The sequence below is a fragment of the Poeciliopsis prolifica genome, unplaced genomic scaffold (genome assembly GCF_027474105.1).
Source record: "Poeciliopsis prolifica strain line A6 unplaced genomic scaffold, Auburn_PproV2 SCAFFOLD014, whole genome shotgun sequence".
Lineage (NCBI taxonomy): Eukaryota > Metazoa > Chordata > Actinopteri > Cyprinodontiformes > Poeciliidae > Poeciliopsis > Poeciliopsis prolifica.
Window position 1 is genome coordinate 8,934,202 of NW_026562389.1, and position 20,681 is coordinate 8,954,882.

A 20,681-nucleotide genomic window follows, 5' to 3' on the forward strand; every position below is an offset into this window, starting at 1 on the left:
TCATTCTTTTTATTTTAGGTATAATATATGCATATTTTTCACAATACTTGCAACATGTCAGTTTCCCAATTGACTTCCCAGAAAATAATCTGAGATTTTATTGTTTCATTTCTTAATCTGTGATTTCCACCTTGGAGTGTCTTCTTTCAATTGTGTCTCCTCATGTTAATAAGTCATGAGGAGGAGAACCACAACAACCAAAAGGCTGCTTGTTGTTGTGTGTCCTTGTCTAAAAGTCACTGTGGGAATTCAGCAAATCCAGCTGAAAACCGTTCAGCAGCTTCCGCACTTCCCACCGCCTGAACGCTGCGAGCAATCAACATTAAGATCTCTCACTCCGTGTTAGTGTAAGAGCAGATTAAAGCAATATCCCAAACACTGCAGGCTGATCTCTGCTCCGTCCCAAACCGAGCAGCAGCAGCAGTTTCGTCTTTTGGTTGGTGGCAGGAAGGGAACATGTGGTCACGCAGCGGCCAATGCTGAGCCCAGAGCAAGCAATCAGCGGTGTCAGAAAGAGCCAGCAGCGCCTTTCTGTGCAGAAAAAATCCCTCTTAAAAAGACAAGAACAAAAGAGAGGAAGAGAAAGAGAGAGAGGGAAGGAGGGAGGATTTGGTTACAGAGCAGAAGAAGATGAGGATGCAGAGGGAAGTGGATGTTGCAGAGGAAGCTGCAGGGAGGTGAAAACAAACATTACAACAGTCCCAGGATGTAGGCGCTGATTGATCCGAGGGTGTCTGTGAACGCACCGTTACGTCCGAGGACTTGTTGTGTTTCAAGGATAGTGAAGGTGGAAGGCTGCAACCTGAGATGCACCCCGTCTACTCCCACTCATAGGATGACAAATTAGTGTTTACAAAGGCGAAGGAGCAAGGAATCAAACCCGAGGTGAGCAAACTGCACAGTCATCCTGTTTTCACCTGGCTGGAACTTGTTCTCACTTTCTGCGTGTCCGTTCTCTTATCCACATGTTTGTTTGTTTGTTTTTCCGTTTTGCTGAAGGATCGCTGCTCTGTTTTCGAAGCACGCTGAGCTGTCGGTGTGGAAGAAGCAAGGCTTGACACCTCTTGATGTGCCGTCGCTATCCTGGATCAGATGTTGTCCACAGCTCAGCAGATGCTGCAGGACAGCCGCTCCAAGATTGAGCTGATCCGACTGCAGATTATCAAAGTCACCCAGGCTGGTGGTGGTGGCGGAGAAGGTGGAGGAAACCAAAATATCCCTGCTGATGGAGGTCAGTACAGTCGGAGGGAGTAATCTTAAAACTTCTAAAAGTGGAAAGAGAAGATTGCTTCATGTTTATACTTTATTTTATAAACTTTAAAGGAGCCAGAACATGGCAAAAACACAAAATCTTACCAAGTAGTTTTGGTCTGGGTATAGTGAAATTATCTGCAGTGGTTTATTAGTGTGATTATAGATAGAAACAACCAATGGAGGAGTAAATTCCATTGGCCAAAAAAATTCAGAAATTTTAAGATTACTCTCAGAAATTTTTTAGAAAAAAATTGAAAATTTCTGGGCTTCAGAAAAATTGGCAAGAAAAAGGACATACATTTGTTTAAAAGTTGAAAATTAGCTCAAAAGGAGAAATCAGAAAATTAGAAATTAATCGAAAAAATTTGCTAGAAAAAGCATGTAAATTTCTGAGTTTGAGAAATAGAAAATTTACTTGATAAAAATGTTAAATTTTGAGATTGATTTCAGAAATTATCTAGAAAAAACATGGAATTGTCCACGTTTGAGAAGTCAAAAATTTGCTTGAATAAAATCAGAAATTTTTAGATTAAATTCAGAAATTTTCTTGAAAGAATTCAGAAAATTTCAGAGTTTTTTTTCTTAAAAATTTCTCAGATTGAGCTCAAATTTTCAGATTTGTTTCTCAGCATCATACAAAAAACCAACAGCACTCAGAGATTCACATCTTCTATTTAAGTTAATCTAATCTCAGGCTTTGTTCAGGTTTGTTTAGATTTGAAACTACATTGTAGTAAAATAAACTAGAAAAGTTTTGGGAAAAAAACATTTTATTGTTTCTCTAAATTAAGTCAATGAGTTTTTTTGTTTTAACATAAGACATAAAAATGCACTTTTGGAGAAATGAAACTACTTTGGATGGTAGAGGAAAATAATTGATAAATAGGATACATATAATTCTATTTATCAAAATAAGCATTGCTTCCTTTGTCTTGTTTTATTTTTTTTTTGTTATGTTATATAAAAATGTAAAAACTACTAAATAAATCCTGTATTTACCAATATGAAGATTAAAAACAGTTTGTTATGACATATTGCAGCAACAGTAAAATATTCACTTCGTGTCCAAAAAACATTAAATTTAAGATGTTTAATCAAATAAATTCAGAGTTTGGATCAGATTGACAGACAGCTGGGATCTGCTTCACTGAATCTACAAATGTTCATGAAATATTCAACAAATGTGACTTAAGTACTTAGAGTAATGCATCACTGTAATATTATTCTCCTGAGGCTTCCTTACATTCATCATATTACTGGGATAAAATATGATTTAATGCATCTCTTCAAGGATTATAATCCCAAAAAAGTAAACAGGAAGCCAGAAATCTGATGTTTCCATTTACCTGAAATGAAAGACGTAGCTTCGGATTGTGCTGGAATGATTTCCTTTGCTTTCATAAACGACGCTTCAGTGTTTTCTTTGCTAATGGAAATATTAGAGGGAACTATCAAACGAGCTGGTAGCTTCACCTTTATCCTCCATTTTCGCTCAGAAACGTCTCCGGTAGCTGTCAGTCCAACGGACGCTCGCTTGGCAGAGCTGCAGCACTACATGCAGAGAGAAACCGATGCGCTGGCGTTGCACAGAGACGTGGTGAAGCAGCTGCAGGGCATCTCAGAGCTGGACCAGAACGCTCTGGCTGAGGTCAGATGCCGCCCACTCTCGGTTTTATAATTTTTGTCTAAATGTTTTTAATGAAATCGTTATTTATTAACCAAATCCCTAAACCTAATCAATGGTTTGAGTGTTCCCTAAAGAACAGGAATTTCTTTGTGTCAATAGGTAACTTCTCATTGGATCAAACATAAGTCACATAAGGGATTCCCCAAGGTTCAATCCCAGGACCCGTAGTATTCAATATCTATATGCTCTCATTAGCTCAGATTATAACAAGTAATAAGATTAGCTGTCATAACTATGCAGATGATACACAGCTCTACATTACAAAGTCATCAGATGACTCTAAATCCATCTGAGCATCTGAGTTTGCTCAGGTGCTCAGTTGTGGATGTGCCACAACTTTCACCAGCTGGACAGAAACAAAACTGAAGTTATTATCTTTGGCTCTATAGAGGAACAATCTACAGTCAACGCACATCTTCAGTTATTACAGTGAGAAACTTGAGATCAGTTTCAAAAATCTTTGCTTGCCACATAAAGGCAGTTACAAAGTTGGCCTTCTATCACCTGAAGAACATCTCTAGGATTAAAAGACTAATGTCCCATCTACGTCAAGATAAACTAATCCACATGTTTATCTTGAGTTGCATTGATTCCTGCAACTGTATCTGCATTTATTTTACAAATGTGCATAAAACTTTGTCAATATTCCGCTAATGTCTAAAAAAAATTATAATTTCGCAATTGTGACGTTTCCCTTAAATAAGAAACACAATTAAAATCACAGGTGAAAACGTTTGTCACGCAATAAGTCATTACAACACACGCAACTCCATGATCCTCTATCTACTTCTTGTCGTTGTCTTCTTCATGGTTTCTGCCAGTAACAACATCCTGTTGTAGATCGCGTGACTTGTGTGATGCATTAAATTTTTTCCATTGCAGTTTTGTGAAATAAACAATTTTTGATAAGGCCAAAGAAAAACACCTCACACTTTTTATCACTAAAGTTTTTTTTTTCTAAATGAATGTGTTTTCATCAAGCAAATTTATTTTCGAAATGTCAAATTGTGCAAGTTTATGATCAATGGAAACACAGGTGCATCTGTTCCAGAACGCTGCTGCTCGGGTTCTGACTAAAACCAGGAAAATGAAGCACATGACCCAGTTCTAAAGTCTCTACACTCCCTGTAGCTCATACAATCGACTTTAAACTACGGTTGGTAGTTTATAAAATCACTGAACGGCTTAGAACCACAGCTGATTAACACTGGAAAAGCTGAAATAATACCACAGCTGAAGCCAGAAATACCAGAGAAGTTCAAAAGAAGTCAACATGGTATTTTTATTTAATTTTAATTAGTATGAATTGAAAAAATATACAAATTGTTTGCTCGTACTGCTAATCCCCCTCCTTTGCTTTTGCCGTCTTATCACATAATTAACATAGAGGCGTTTGAGTTGGGTAAATGTCAATTTATGAATAGTTTGAACACTACTTGTACTTTAATTCACAGTGTTGAAACAGAGCAATAAATAATTACATGAATGTTTGATATGAAAGAATCAGAAGCTTTTCCACCTTTCAGGCTCGAGTTCGGGTGCAGGAATCCTCGCAGAAGCTTGAACTTCTACGATTATCCCTGGAGAAATGGCTGCAGGAACAGAACCATGATTCTCCACGGCTTCCTGCGGAGGCGATCGATCATCCAGAGGGAACGGCCTCGCCTGAAGAGCGCAGATCGTCGCGTCAGCTCTCAACCTCGCCGACCGTCTTCCCTGTCCGACCTGCATCTCTCACTGGTAACCGCTGACTGAGAAAATAGACCAGATAATAACAAATCATTACAAAACAGCATAATCTTATGCTACAGACATGCATATCATTGAAGAAATAGATAATAAAGATAGAAATATTTTAATCGAACTAGTTAGGGGCAAAATAAACTAATTTATTACAAGTGATTTCTGAATTTTCTTAATTTTAGGTTTTGGCCATGAATGTTAGATAAAATACAGCTAAGTTCGGGAGGTATGTACATTTGGGATATTTTTCTGCAAATTTCTGTTGAATTATTACTTTCCTAATAAATGGAAAATGAGAATCAAAAACACAAGATTTGCTGCTCAATTTAAACAAAAATGAGCCAGTTTTAATGTCACATTTCTGATTTATTTGCTTTACATGTTTTTGCACAACACAGAAAAAATTAATGGAAAATAATATTTTTTTTCTTGTAATATTACTATTTTCATATTATTTTCATTATTATTTCCATTATTATGATAAAGGAAAATTATTTTTCCATTAATCTGGAAATAATAATTCCATAATATTATAAGAAGTGGACATTATCAAAATAATAAAATAAATTATGTCCATTATTATGCAAATATTATTATCATAAATATTTTATTTTGTATGCTAATATTATGCAATAATAATAACCTAAGCAATTATATAAATGTAATACTGCTAATGCTAGTAATAATAATGATCATTATTTTTAGTATTTATTCATTTATATAGTAAGATTTAATCAAATAACAACCAAGCTGCCTGTGCTCTTAAACCATCTTTGTTTTTTGTTTTCTTGGGTCGTTTTGTGTTTAATATTCAGTGTATTTTAGGGTCATTCAGGCTGTGTGTGTTTGAACATGACTTACTGGCCGCTGACTGCTGGCGGCAGATAATCAGGACATGTAATCCGTTCGTTTTGGACAGTTCACTTGTAAGCCGGCCTCTGTCTGAGCTCGAGGCTAAAAAAAAAAGAAAAGCTTTTGATGATGTAATCTGTCAAAGGAGAATAATGAGAAAGAGTGCGAGGAGAGTGGAAACACTTGAGGTGATTCTGAGCTTCACTGCGGTTAATTCAGCGGCGAAATTAAGAAAATGGAGAGGCTCAGCGTGACTCTCCAGAGGGGACTGATTAGAGGCTAAGGTCTGGGAGATTTATTCAAATTAAATGTCTTATTTTGAAGTGCAGAGTCTTTTCTGGTCACACTGAGACTCTTTACAGGATAATGGAAGCACGTGGGCGGGGCTTAAACAGTTTATTTGAAGAAACTGAGATTATTCCTCCTCTTCTTCTTCTTCTTCTCCTTCAGGGAAACTTAAACTGAGACTGCTGGGATGTGAGGATTTACTGAAACCCCAGTCAGAATCAGAGCAGGAAAATCCTTTGGTTCCCTCTGAAAACGGTTCGGCTGTTCCTCATAAGACTGACGGATCACTGAGTGAGTAAAACATTTTAAATCTTATACTGTAAGTTTTCAGTTTCAGCTTTACTTGCTGCTATGTTTGCATCTGTTAATGGGAAAATATGAACAGTTAATTCAGAGGTGAAAATTATACTACTAACAAAAGCACAGGAACAGGAGAATGATTAGTTACCTTATGTATAAAATATTAAGAGTTAGTCAAGTCACAGACCCCGAAATCCATTTTGCAAATAATTTTGAACATTTCAAATTTGTATTCCAAATAGAAATTTTGGAAAAGTAAGAAAGACAATTAGGGCAAATGAAAAAAGACAAAAAATAATTCTGACTTATTTCTCAAAATACTGATTTTAATCTTCCAAAAATGAGAATAAACTCAGAATTCTTAGATTAAAGTTGAAATTGTGAGGGAAAAAAGTCTGAATTAAGAAAAATAAAAAATAAAATTTTGAGAAAAAGTCACAATTCTATGATTAAATTCCACATTTTGAGGTTAAAGTCATAATTCCTGGTGGCCCTGATAATTTTCTGCAGTAAAGAGCCAGGTCAGACTTAAAACATAAAATTCAACCAAAATTATCCAAAATTATTTTTAAGCAATATAATAATAATGGCATAATCACTAAACAAACATGTAACTCTAGAAATGGGAGGCATTCTAAATGTCCAACAAAACTATAGAAACAACTGCAGAACTTAGCTTCTACCACAAATTAAATGGTAAACAAACATGATGTCATCATAGGCTCTGAAAGTCAGACAGGCTTCTGTTTACATCTGATTTCAGAGAGAAACTGCTTTAATTAAAACTGGAAAAAGTTGCTGTTTACAGTTTGTCTGCTGCCTGTCTCACAGCGGAGGTCGGCGCGCTGCTGCGGCTGGACGGCCGGGTCGTCGGCCGGACGCGCTGGGCTCCAGTCGGTGGCCTCAGCTGGGATCAGGTGTTCTACATCCAGCTGGAGCGGGTGAGTCCGGTTCTGAAGACCAGGATACACTGAAGTGACTAAATGGAAGCGTACAGATTCACACACATGTAAAAATATAACAAGCAAAAGAAAGATTAAGAGACAATAAAGCTGCATTTTCTGTAACCTTTATTCAAAAAAAGAAAGAAAAAAAAACGTCACCATGTTGTGGCAGGTTATGAGACAGATAATCTTTAAAAAATGAATCACCTCCAGCTTCTATCTGAGCTACTTTTATTCAGAAGAAAAAAAGTAGCTCCAATCAGAGACAGGAGGCGGGTCTTAGCGCTGTCAATCAAACTCCTGTTCGCACAGCTAAATGTGCAAATGACACAAAACTTATCAACACAACAAAACTGTTTATCCACCGTCATTGTCAAATTGGAATGATCTAAGTGAGCTTGAATGTTTAGACCTCTATAGGGGAAATGTTTAACTGATAGTATCAAATAACCAAACATGGACCCAAGTTGATTATTTGAGTCCATAAAAATATAAAATTTCACCCAAGTTGTTTCAGTGCTGTGATTACCTCTGATCTGACTCAAACTCTTCAGATTATTACAGTGTAAATGTTATTGTGAGAGATTTTTGGTTTATGTTTTCCGTACTATAAGTCGCTCCCGAGTATAAGTCGCATTTTTGGGGACAATTTATTTGATAAAATCCAAAACAAAGAACAGACATGTCATCTTGAAAGGCAATAAAAATAGAATAGAGGCAACAACAGGCTGAATAATTGTATGGTATGCTAACGTTACATGACAAACAACGAGCTGAGAACGTGATTGGTATGTTAACATAACATATTAAGAGTTATTCAGATAACTATAACATAAATAACGTGCTAACAAGTTTACCAAACCATCCATGTCTCTCCAAATCACTAAATCAAATGAAATCTTCATCCTCAATGTCGCTTTTAAACAACACTGAAAGTAGACTAACACTGGCCTAGAGCGCCCTCTTGCAGTTTAATGTGAAAATAACATGTGATATGATATAATAAGGTGTTAATGATTTCACACATAAGTCGCTCCGAAGTATAAGTCGCACCCCCGGCCAAACTATGAAAAAAACTGCGACTTATAGTCCGGAAAATACGGTAGATAATAACTAAATTATCTGTCCACTAAGTGTAGACTGATTAGATTAGAAGATGAGAAATTTCTTAAAGGAAAAACTGAGAAAGTGACGACTTAATGAGGCTATTGTTGTAAGCTCAGCTTTTACAGGCCATTGTATCTGACCGCAGCCAAAATGGCTTTAAGATGCTTACAGGTACAGCTTAACAGATACAGAGTTAAAGATGTTAGCAAGAGGAAAGCGTGTTTGTTTCAGGCATCCACACTCTTCTGCAGCAGCTTAAAATCTGTATCAAGTGCTTAAATTTTGAAATCTAAACAAGATTATACAGTGACTTGTGTTGCAAACTAAATATAAATCAGTCTGCCTCTCTTTGAGTTATCACAGTTTTTCCTTCCTGTCAGGTAAAAATAGTTTTGCTTTGAAGAATGGTGCTTTGCTGGTTTCTAGTCACCACCTTTCAGATGACAAGTGTCAAAAATGCTGTCAGATACGTGTCTGTTTTGTGACAAAATATAAAAAAAATACACTAAAAAAAGTTTCCTGAGTGTTTTTCACCCCGTTTGGAGAGCTCTGTGTTTGTGAATCATTTCTCATGGTCGCTCCATCACATGACACCCACACCGAGACCATCATTTCTCTGTCTTTAATTCAACAATTCTGTTTCAGAACCAAAGAATAACAATAACAACAGAATACTTTTAAGGTCCTTGAAGGCATCAACATATTCTTATATTTCTATTTCAAATGTATTGTAGATATTCAGTTGTGTTTAGAAGGTGACCTGTCATGCTTTGTTGAACAGTTTGGGGTTAGTCTTTGGGCTGTTGCATTGTTTGCACAAAATTATTCTCAGATAATGAGATAAAGTTGAAAATTTGAAGAATGTCCATGTTTTGTTTTATTTTTTTAGATTTTTCTGACTTTGAATTTATGACTCAGTATTTCCTTGTTTTTCTAGAAAAGTTTTAAGATTAATTTGAGATTTTTGGTGGAAATTTACTGTTTTTTTTTTCCTATCTGAAATTTTGCATTTTAGCCATTGTATAAAATAAATACATTGGTGAAAACAAAAACATTACAGACATTATGATAAATTAAAAATATTCAATGACATTCATGTGCGTATTTAGCATTTTGTTTCTACTCTTAGAAATGGTGGATAAATTCAGTTTGATTTTTTTTAACCAAAACTACAAATTACATTTTACATTTATGAATATTAATAATTTGATTAATTTCCAGTCTTCTGCCTTCATTCGTATTCTTTAATTTAATTTTTATTAAATTAAAAATAATATGCTCATACCTTAGAGAAAACAAACAATAAAGTTATAACATTTTTCCACGTTTTTTGTGAGATGTGACAGCTCCAGAATAAATTACTGATTGTTTCTGAATTTTTTTGTAAAATTGTTTTATCTCTGAAAGTCTTTGGATTCCTGCAGAATTTTCTGTGTAAGCTCTGAAACAGCAGGGGGCGCTGCTGAGGTTGTAGTTCTATTTGAGACCAGCAGGTGTCAGCCTTACACCTGCAGTTTCAAACTAATTATCTTTAATGAACCCAGTTGTTCTGTTTGTTTTATGTTACAATTTAAGTTTAAGAAGACACTTTTTGTAGTTTTTTGCAGATATACATGTCCTCCTGTTCAACACTTAAGTAATTCAGGTAATGTGTGTTGCATCTGTTAACAGTCTCGAGAGCTGGAGGTTTGCGTGTTCTGGCGGTACCGGAGGACGATGTGTGCGGTCAAGATTCTGCGTCTGGAGGAGTTAATGGGGAACCCAGACCACAACCAGGGCTTCAATCTGGAGCCGCAAGGCCTCCTCCACATCCAGGTAACCAAGAGAGGAAGAATGATGGTACATCATCACTTTTTAAAGCATTGATAAAGAGAATAAATGTAAACATGTATAGTTTCAGTTCATCGACACCGTGGTGGAGCGGCAGCCGAAACTGAGACGTCAGCGATGCATTTTTACAAAAGAACGAGGTAGAAACAAACAGCTCTGCACCAGTCCTTCTGTGTATCCATCTATTTTTAATTATTGAGGTTTTTTTATTCCTCAGGAAAGAATTTCCTCCGAGCTGCTCAGATGAACATGAACTTTGCCACCTGGGGCCATCTGATGATGAGCATCCTCCCTCACTACAGCTCTTTCGCCACCTTCAGCTCGCATCTCTCCACAACGTCGGACCTGATCGGACACAGTCCTCAAAATCCGACGGACAAGAAGCCTGATCCGACACCTTCACTGCCAAGGTCAGAAACTACAGCGCCCAGAAGACTTTAATTCATGTATGCAAAATGTCTTAAATTGTCAAAAAACTTAAATTGATCTTAAATAAGCTAATAACAAGTCTTAGAATTTATTAAGCAAATGTTTTAGTTGTGTGCTAACATCTTGTTATGCTCCTGGACTGGAGGAGGTTGAGGCTACCGCTAGCTAGCTGTTAATATGCAGTTGCTGGCTCGCTAACTTTTTTGGACTTATCATGGGAAAGTGTAAATTTATTGCTAGTTAGTTGGATGATATAGCAGTATTAGGGACATGCTAAGAAATTTAAAAAATAAAATTACGAAGCTAAAGTAATAAAATTAGAGAATAAAGAAATAATATTAGGACTTTATAAATTCCATTCATAATGGTTTGAAAATGATCTTAAAGGCCTTATCTTTAAGTTGGTCAAATTTACAGGAACCCAGAAGATGTTAAAAATGTGTCTGCTTTTCACTGAGTTATATCATGTTCTGCAGTTTGCTGATCTGAAGTAATCACATTCATTTACATACAGAGATTCTGGTCAGAACATTTGTATTCTGTTTCTGGTACGACTGTACATCTGATGGATATAACAGCACTCTGCTGATTGAATAACTTATATAATACACTAATTATAAATAAATATATTTGTCTATCTCATCAATAATTTAACAGCACAAAGGCTTGGAAATGTTGCCTGTTTTAGTTTTCGATGAAATAATTAAAAGTAACAGATCTAAAGTTGTTTCTTTATTCAGCGAAACTCCGCAAATTAGACTGAGCATCTGTGAGGACCAAACGCTTCCCATCGACATCAAGCAGAAAGAAAACATCATCACTAAAGAAGAGAAGACATCATCAGTACCTGCACTGCAAGAAAAACTGGTAAATAAACATTGGGGAATGAAAAACAACAAATCCAATCATCTTGTTCTGTGACTTTCAAATAGAGTTTTTATTCATATAAAATAAATTTACTTCTATTGGTTTCAAGTGGCGTTTTGAAGTTTCCACAATAAAAGTTTGAATAAAAGCTGCTCTTAAATGCTCCATAACGACCTGGCTTGACAAGTTGAATGTTGGACAATAATTTAATTACCCTGGGCTTTTCTTTTGATGTGAGAGCACATTTATGTCCTGTATATTATGGAAAAATGTTGAAAAAAAAACCCCAATTAAGATATTGTTGGGAAAAAAAAGTTTGACTAAAACAGTATTTTTGTGAGATTTTTATTTTTGCTTGGAATAAACCTTGCATTAACAGTATGACACAAGTTTCAGTATTTTTATTTTTATCTCTTGGTTTCATTAGAAATTAGTTTTATCATTATTGAATTGTTTTCCACCAACATCAAAATCTGATAGAAGAAACTGTATTAGTCCTCTTTTTGTAAATATTTCATATTTTGTCTAAGGTTTAAATAAAGATAATAGATATCAATTAAATATCTATTATCTTTTATAATAGATATTATAAAAAGATATCTTTTTATAATAGATATTAATTAAACTTCTGTTTTGTCTTTTCACTAAAGGTTATGTAACATTTGTGGCTCTAGATGAGTTTTATGTCCATCCATCCATGGATCCATGAATGAATGGATGGATGGTCGACACATGAACGAATTGCTGTCTCTCTGATCAAAACTTAACAATCAGATTGATAAGTCTGTATGTTTAAAACAAACAAAAATGTGTTTTTGTTATGTCTTTTTACAGATTTCCATACACCCACCTTCCAGTCCAAACACTGCAGAAGAATGTGAGGATCAGCCCATATCTCCTCTGAAGTAAACACAGTCACATGTACAGATGTTCATGCAGACTTTCTCTCATAAAATGAACCAGAATGAGACATGGCCGTTTCTATTTGCATGGCTGTTTCTCTGAAGGATGAAGGTTGAAGATTTTGAATATACTTCAGTTCTGGGAAGAGGACACTTTGGAAAGGTAACGGATAACATCCTCTTCCTCTGAATTCAACAAATAAAACCATCCATCCCTGATTTTTTTTATGTGTTTTTTTTTATAAACAGGTGCTACTGGCCGAGTTCAAGAAGACAGGACGACTGTATGCCATTAAAGCCTTGAAGAAACGAGACATTGTGACTCGTGATGAAGTGGACAGGTGCGTAAAGTTTCAGAAGACCTGACTGTATTAAAACAAAGGTAAAATAGGTTCAGCTGGATGCTTTAATATGAGACACAGCAAGTCTATTTTATTACAGAAAATCATGATTCCTTGGTTATTTGGAGACATTCTGCTAACGTCCCATTTAGACAAACCCAGAATCAATGGGAAGAAATGGAAGCCAGAGGATGGATGGATGGATGGATGGATGGATGGATGGATGGATGGATGGATGGATGGATGGATGGATGGATGGATGGATGGATGGATGGATGGATGGATGGATGGATGGATGGATGGATGGATGGATGGATGGATGGATGGATGGATGGATGGATGGATGGATGGATGGATGGATGGATGGATGGATGGATGGATGGATGGATGGATGGATTGAATGGCTGATTGATTGATTGAATGGCTGATGGATGGATGAATGGATCTGTAGTTAGCCATGGTCCTCTATATCCAAACTGGTACATGTTTAAAACATGTTGGTCATACATCCCTTCCTGAACCTCAGACTAAACTCCTCTGAGGTTTTTCTGCTGTTTCTCTGACATAAAGGACCTAAAATGGCCTCCTAAAGTCACCACTTCACTCCAGAAATCCCACTCAGATGTTTGTGTTTGCCTGAATCTTGGTTTGGTTTTCTTCAGCCTTATGAGCGAGAAGCGGATCTTTGAGATGATCAACGCCTCCAGACACCCCTTCCTGGTCTACCTTCACGGCTGCTTCCAGACCGCTGACCACGTCTGTTTTGTCATGGAGTATCTACCCGGCGGCGACCTGATGATCCATATCCACACTGACGTCTTCTCTGAAGCTCAGACCAGGTTTATATAAACTCCTTGTCTTCAGTGTGTTTAGGGATGCAAGTTATTGATTAATAACTTCATCTACAGTTGATTGATCTCATCATCGACTAACAATTTGTTGATAGGTGGCCATTTTCTTAAAAACTTGTGTGAAGAGGGTTGATTGTCTTTCCATAATGTAAAGGGCAAAATTTTTTATAATGTGCTGAATTAAAAAAAACATAATATAATTTAAGAAATTAATTTATCAGTTGTGTTAAATACTGATTGAATAAACAGAATATTGTTGTTTTCTCACATTAAATAAAGTATAGCAAAACAGAATTTTCTTAAAAAATGGAAAAATAAAAGACAAAACTTAAGGAGCTTGTTGAGTGTTTAGATTTCAAAATTGAACTGTGTGAATTGCATTTTTGGTCCGTTATTTTTCCCCATTTTGTTGTCCCACCATATTTGCTTCTTTATCAACTGGCTCCACGTAAAGTTGACCAATGGCGCCCTCTGCTGGAAGGCAGCTAAACTACATTTCTAAAAGAAAATTTAAGTTGAAGTTATTAGTTAATAAATTTTTACCTAACAAACCACTAATGAAAAATTAATCATAAGTCAATTAATTGTCTACATGGTTATTGCATCCCATTTCTATAAAACTCAAAATTTATATTTTTTCAACTATTTTCTTGTTTTTATGTTGTTGTTTTTTATATTAACAAACTGCTGTTCTGTTCAGGTTCTACTCAGCTTGTGTCCTGCTGGGTTTAGAGTTCCTGCATCTGAATAAAATCATCTACCGGTAGGTCCGGCTGGCCGAAGCGACGCCACATCGTTCGAAACCCAGTGTTGTTTATATTGTACGCCCTCTTTGGTTTGTGCAGAGATCTGAAGTTGGATAACATACTCATGGATGCTGAGGGATTTGTTAAAATCACAGACTTTGGACTTTGTAAAGAAGGTAAAATTATTACACATTAATTTATTTATCATTGGTGGCTTTCTATATTCATGGAGATTTTTATAAGATCATTGTTCACTTATCTCCTTAGCTCCTTACATGTTTGGTAAGTTAATAAGTACTCTGTTATTTTTGGACTGGTAAAAGATCAAAATGATATTTCTGCAGGGATGGGCCATGGAGATCAGACCTCGACTTTCTGTGGGACTCCAGAGTTTCTCGCTCCGGAGGTTCTGACTGACGACACCTACACCCGCGCTGTGGACTGGTGGGGGATGGGCGTCCTCATTTACGAGATGCTCGTTGGAGAGGTTGGTGGAATATCTGTACATTTCAAAGATAAACTTTAACAACTCGATCATTCGTGACATAAAGGCTGACTCAGCATTGCTCTGCCTTCCTGCTAGTCTCCGTTTCCTGGTGAAGATGAAGAAGAAGTCTTTGACAGCATCGTTAACGACGATGTGCAATATCCAGCGTCTCTTCCCGCTGACGCCGTCTCCATCATGCAGAAGGTTAACGGGACAAATTAACTTGTTCAGAAACATTAATAAAAAAAACAATCTGATGGACAATAAAAACAGAAATGCTTCCCACTTGTGAAAGTAAATCTGTCGGGATTTTCAGAAACCCTGCAGGACAGAACAAAAAATATGACAAAAGTCGTCTGGCCCACAACACCTGTAAAAATTAAGTTCATTAAAGGGGACCTATTAGAGTTTTTACGTTTTATACTTTTTTATACTTTTGTTTGTGTTTCTACTGCGTCTGAAAACAGACAACCAATCATTTTTAGGCAACAAGTACATGTTTTTTGGTGTCTGGAAAATTAACCGTTTTAAAATCTGCGGATTGTACTGTCACAAATTAGAAGGCGTTGCCTAGCAACCCCAGAAGCCCTGTCCGTTACCTAGCAACCGTGGCACTATTCCGGCATGTTTGGTCAGCTGGTTTTACCGCTGCATACTGGAAAAGACAAGAGTTTTGTTGTTGAGCAGAAACTGACTGCTCCCATTATCTAGAAACTATTTTGTGCAAAAATTGATTTATTGAAGCCATCAACGGAGCAGAGTTAGTCACCTTAAACACCAAAAAAAGCCTGAAATGTTACTGAAGATGAGCACTTGGGGATGAGAGTTAAGAAGACTTTTTCATGCTTGACCAGTAAACATGTCTACGGTCACTGGGTGGCAGCAGCGCTCAAATTAATCAACAGGCATCCTGTTAAACCCCTTAGACGTAGCCTGCACAGGTTTCTAACAAGTTTGAGGCAGTGAAGAAAAAAAAGACAAAGAATTAGCGCCAGACTAAGACATTTTTATAAATTATGAAAATATAATAATAATAGAACAAGAATAAAGTCAAAATAGGAGATTAAAGATGCAGTACTACCAGAAAAAAGGTTATTTTAATGAGAATAAACGTGTATGTCGTTATCAGTTCTGCAAATCCGTGTGACCCTTTCTGTAAAATAGACACAGTTGTTTGCACAGTTCCTTCCGATAATAATTGCTACTGATAATAATTTGTTTTTTATGTGTTAAAAGATTGTTTTTTTTATAAAATTAATACTAAACATTCTCATGTTGACGCTGTTTCTCAGAAGGTCTGTGATCTCAGTGGGATTTTCCTGTTGAGATAAATAATAACATCAATGAGAAGAAATTATGACTTAATCTCATATTACGTGTTTGTTCTGGTAAATGCAATTTATTTAATCTATTCTTGAAGTTGCGGCAAAGGGGCTGCAGTTGGATGTGAAACCCCAACAAAACCCACCTGTCTTCCACCAGGAGGCCCTCTTTGTTTCTGTAATGTAATAAAAGACAATAAAAACCTACTGGGGTCTCAAACTGAATTAGAAGAAGATCTAAATTGTGAAACCTTTCTGTCTGTAGTTGCTGAAGAAGAACCCGTTGAAACGACTCGGAGCCGGAGAGAGAGACGCAAACGAGGTCAAAGGAGAGAAATTCTTTGAGGTAAATCACATTAGTTTCATTTTCTCCAACAGAAGTTCAGCCATGACACTTTCAAACTTTTAAATATTTGCATCATGAAAGAAAAAAGATTTTCCTTTTCTTCTTCTTTGTTATAATGGCTGTTATCAAATAACTGAAGTTGACTAAACTCTGCCTTTAATTTTGTAATTAAAGGCAGAGTTTAATAGCAAATAGTTACATTTACTTGATATTTAAAAAAATACTTTAAGAGTATTTTTACTGAGCTGAGCTCAAATGATCGATCATTTCATCAGTTACTCAATACTTGAATAGACTTTTTACAAAATACTTTTTTACTTTTAAAGCAGTTCTCTTCTCACTTGAGTAACTTTTTGGGTTCTCTGCCTGCCTCTGTATCTGGAGAAGTCTGACCCAGTTTGACTTTGTGAAACTCTGCTAGACCATCGACTGGGAAGCCCTGATGGCCAGGAAGTTAACGCCGCCGTTCGTGCCGTCGATCAAAGAGCCCACAGACGTCAGCAACTTTGACAGCGACTTCACTCGACTCCAGCCGGTTCTGTCTCCGCCCTCCAAGCCCTTCAGCCTCTCGGCGGAGCAACAGGAGGCTTTTGCAGACTTTGACTTCTGTGCTTTGCATGGTTGAACGAAGGACCGGAGATGCCGGGGGGAAATTATTACCGCCAATTTGTCGGCGTGACTGCCGGCAGCAGGTAGCCGATAAGAACCAAATATGCATGTTGCCAAGTATAATCATCCAGTGTTGACTTCAGTAGTAGAGTTTGCAAGAACACTGATATTATTTGTTCTCGCGCTGCAGTAGCTGGTCAATATGGAGGACGATTAGGGTTAGTAGAAAAAATATATTCAGAATTCTGAGGGAAAAAAGTCATAATTCTGAAATTAAATTTACAATTCTGAGATTAAAATTAAAATTCTGTGATTAAATTTAGATTTCTGAGATTAAATTTAGAATTCTGAGATTAAAAGTTAAAATTCTGATGAAAAAAAAGATTTATATGATTCAATTTATTTATATGATTAAATTCTGAATAGAATTCTGTTTAAGGGGAATATTTTGAGGTAAAGGCAAAATAGTCAGAATTTTTATTTAAAACCAAAATTCTGAGATTTAAGTGAACATTCTGTAAACAAATAAGACTTTTTTCTTTTTTTCTTCCAGTGGCCCTAATGTTCTTCCGTAGGTCAATATTTTAGGTTAATCCTCACTGTCAGCCCTTTACAAAGCCTCACTTTAGACTCTGGTACCTCTGATTGATTTTGATTGTCACACCATTTAGACCTCAATCACTGATTATAGAAGATAAATTAGGCACCCTGCAGCTGAAAGGGGTATTGATCTGTTTTGACAAGCAGGACTTTCATCTTTTAAATCAGTTTAAGTCTCACCAGCTCACATTTAAAGAAAGTCACAGTGTTGAATAAAGCAGCTCAGTTATTTACAGACAAAACAAAACTATCAATGCGAAAACGCTCAGTCAACAGCTAGCTGTCGATTAGATAAACAATTCATTATTTTTAGCCAAGCAGAGTACATGATGGTGGACATTATTATCACCTGTCTGGAGGTTTAAACTTTGAACCGACTTTGTAATCACAAACTAAGCTAACACGTTGGTCACCGTTAGCTTAGCATCGTTTCTGTAAAACATATTCTCTCTAACTGAGTACATCGGATGCTTGAAGAAAATATTACATTATTTCGTATTTTGTAAACATTTTTTAGTTTATTTTTCTAGATCAGTCTAACAAGAACAAAAATACGTCCTGAATAGCTGTGGAGACGCAACACGTCTTTACTAAAGATGTGTTGAAAATGTTCACTCTTCTTGATACATAAAGAAGAAAGTTGCAGATAAGATGCTTAATTATGCTGGAATATCCTCAGATAATGTTCCACCAGTGGAATGTACTGAAGTATAATCCTAAATCTGAACTGGCATTATTCAGCTGTTTTGACTTAGTATTGGCCTACACTAAGCAGAACCTATCTTTTGATGCTAACAAAATATGTAAAAAAAACTATTAGACCTACTGGTACCTTTAGCAATATTGTGTTGTGGAAATTCAGTGCTATTTTAAAACTTCTAAAACATGTATTTAAAACATTTAAAATCTATATTGTGTCTTTGTTATTAAGAGTCATTGTGGAAAGTCCAAAGAGTGCTAGCCTGACTATGAGAAGCTGTTAGCTTTGATTCGCTGAGGTAGACTCCTGCTGTGAAACACCAAATAATCCCAAATTCAAATGAGTAAAATATATATACTTATATTCTAACTTAGTTGTAAATTATTGGTAATTTTAGTGTTCCAATAATAAGTATTTTTGCTCAAATCAATTGTGCAATGTGTTTAAAACTATTAAATATTTGACATAACGTGATCTTTTCGTCACAATGTTACAGATTCAACAAAATTATAATATATTCATTCATATATCTAATGTAAGTAAATGAGTCACATTTATTAATACCAAATCAGCCAGTTAAAGCCTTTTAAGATGTAGCTTGCTTTGTGGCCTTTGCTTATTATCTGTAGTTATTCACAGTAATTAACCTTTATGGGGACCTTCTGCAGCCGTTTCTATGCATCACTGTGAAAGGCTTTGCTCACTGCCTTGAGGAATAAACAAGCAAACCCAATGTGTGATTTCAAATGTTTAGCAAATATATTTTACATATTAACTGTAGCAAAGTCGTAACGTATCAGTCCCTTCCAAACCGTCTGGTTCATGTTTTTGCTACAACGCCATGGTTAGCTTGTGCACCAGAGATCCTGTAATAGCTAGCATTACAAAAGAAGCCATAGATAATATGTTATAGACATAGCTGTAGCTAAATGTCTGCATATTTATTTTTGCAAGCAAAATGCTGTCCGACTGAGAAAAAAAGAAACAATGAAAGGGGAAGAATGCTAATATTTTTCTTAAAAAGCAACATATTTCCACAAAAAAAAGAGTTTAAACTTTACATTTAGTTTTTTTGTTTTTATATCCGTTCATGAGACATTGATGAAATCATTTGTTTGGTGAAAATACAAAAGATTTATAGCACCAAAAGCACTTTAACCTGCAACTGACTGTCACATTTTGATTCGCTACACTAACAAAATACTATGGAAGCCTAAACCTGCCATAAAAGGTCTTGGTAGAGACAAACTTTAAAGATGACTTTACAACAACAACAAAAAAAAAAACAAAAACGTAATTTTCTTTATAATTCACATGGATTGTGACTTTTATTATTGTGTTTACGATGTCAAAACTCAAAATTGTGACATCGAAACTGAAAATTGTTACTTATTGCTAAGTAATAATTAAAAGTAGGATTATTACTTTTATTTTCATGATTATAACTTTAAAGCTTGAAATTATGATTTTGTTCTTATGATTATGACTGTTAAAACTGAAAATTGACATGTTGTTTGGTTTATAACATTAAAACTCAAAATTATGGCAGTAAAACTTAAAATTATTATTTTTTTATTTGGATTATGACATTAAAACTTAAAACTATTCCTTACTCTCATGAATATGACTTTAAGACGATAAACTATGACTTTTATTATTGTGATTATAACTTTAAAGCTTAAAATTACTACTTATGTTTTCTTAGATGGCAGAAATGGGATTCCTTAGAATGCAGCATAATTTTAAATAAAATTTGAAATTCTTCCATTTAACAGCTCAAATTAACATTTAAACCCAGATTATTAACAAATATATGTTAATTGGAAAGAAATTAACAAAAAAGTGAAAAGTTTCCCATACAAAATAACAAAAACTGACAAATACTTTATCAAAATTCTAGAAAAGTTAACTCCATCTATCAAAAATCCAACAGTCAGCTTTGATTTTGACATTTTATGCATGACATCTTGAATCCTGCTGGATTGCAATTCATCTAAAAATGACTGATAAATTCTTTACTGCTGATAAAATTATTTAACTTTTCGTTTCCAAAATAACAGTCATGGCTTCTCCTCTTTCCTGACGCAAAAAACAAAATTTAGCTTGATAAAAACACAAATATTGGAAAACCTAAAATTTCCAACAATTATTCACTGTTGTGATGTTTTAGGAGTAACAGGAAGCCGACTTAAAATGATCAGGAAGACCGAAGGATTGTTCCTAATTCCTGCTGCTGCAGAATTTTCATTCGTTAGCGTTTCTCTTTCTGGAGTCATCTGCTTTGAACCAAAACCTCCACATTTTTTATTCCTCTGAAAGTCGATATTTTGGCTGTTTGGTTCAGCTGACGTAGGAATCTTTAGCGAAACATTTAGGAAACTGTTGTAGCACTTTAAGCTGCCGCTGCTGAATATTACATGTTATATATGTTTGTCAGAAATGTATTTAAATGTCAGTGAAGCAACCTGAGTAGGAA

General features: G+C 35.6%; 1 protein-coding gene across 1 annotated transcript; it reads left to right on the top strand.

Moving 5' to 3' along the window:
* Positions 1 to 509: 509 nt before the first annotated feature.
* On the top strand, positions 510 to 20,602 carry LOC129365956 (serine/threonine-protein kinase N2-like). Its single transcript, XM_055039513.1, has 20 exons — positions 510 to 885; positions 1,000 to 1,231; positions 2,751 to 2,902; positions 4,468 to 4,681; positions 5,987 to 6,115; positions 6,956 to 7,065; positions 9,847 to 9,990; positions 10,070 to 10,145; positions 10,223 to 10,415; positions 11,175 to 11,301; positions 12,136 to 12,206; positions 12,309 to 12,366; positions 12,453 to 12,544; positions 13,207 to 13,383; positions 14,096 to 14,158; positions 14,241 to 14,317; positions 14,486 to 14,628; positions 14,725 to 14,832; positions 16,216 to 16,296; positions 16,718 to 20,602. The coding sequence occupies exons 2-20, from the start codon at positions 1,093 to 1,095 to the stop codon at positions 16,919 to 16,921; spliced, it is 2,358 nt and encodes a 785-aa protein (XP_054895488.1). The 5' UTR covers positions 510 to 885; positions 1,000 to 1,092; the 3' UTR covers positions 16,922 to 20,602.
* Positions 20,603 to 20,681: the final 79 nt, after the last annotated feature.

Excerpts from the sequence above, each read along its gene's own strand:
- LOC129365956 (XM_055039513.1), top strand. The coding sequence starts at position 1,093 with ATGTTGTCCACAGCTCAGCAGATGCTGCAGGACAGCCGCTCCAAGATT. Across the intron at positions 1,232-2,750 it reads AAATATCCCTGCTGATGGAG|AAACGTCTCCGGTAGCTGTC; the intron begins GTCAGTACAGTC and ends ATTTTCGCTCAG. Across the intron at positions 16,297-16,717 it reads AAGGAGAGAAATTCTTTGAG|ACCATCGACTGGGAAGCCCT; the intron begins GTAAATCACATT and ends AAACTCTGCTAG.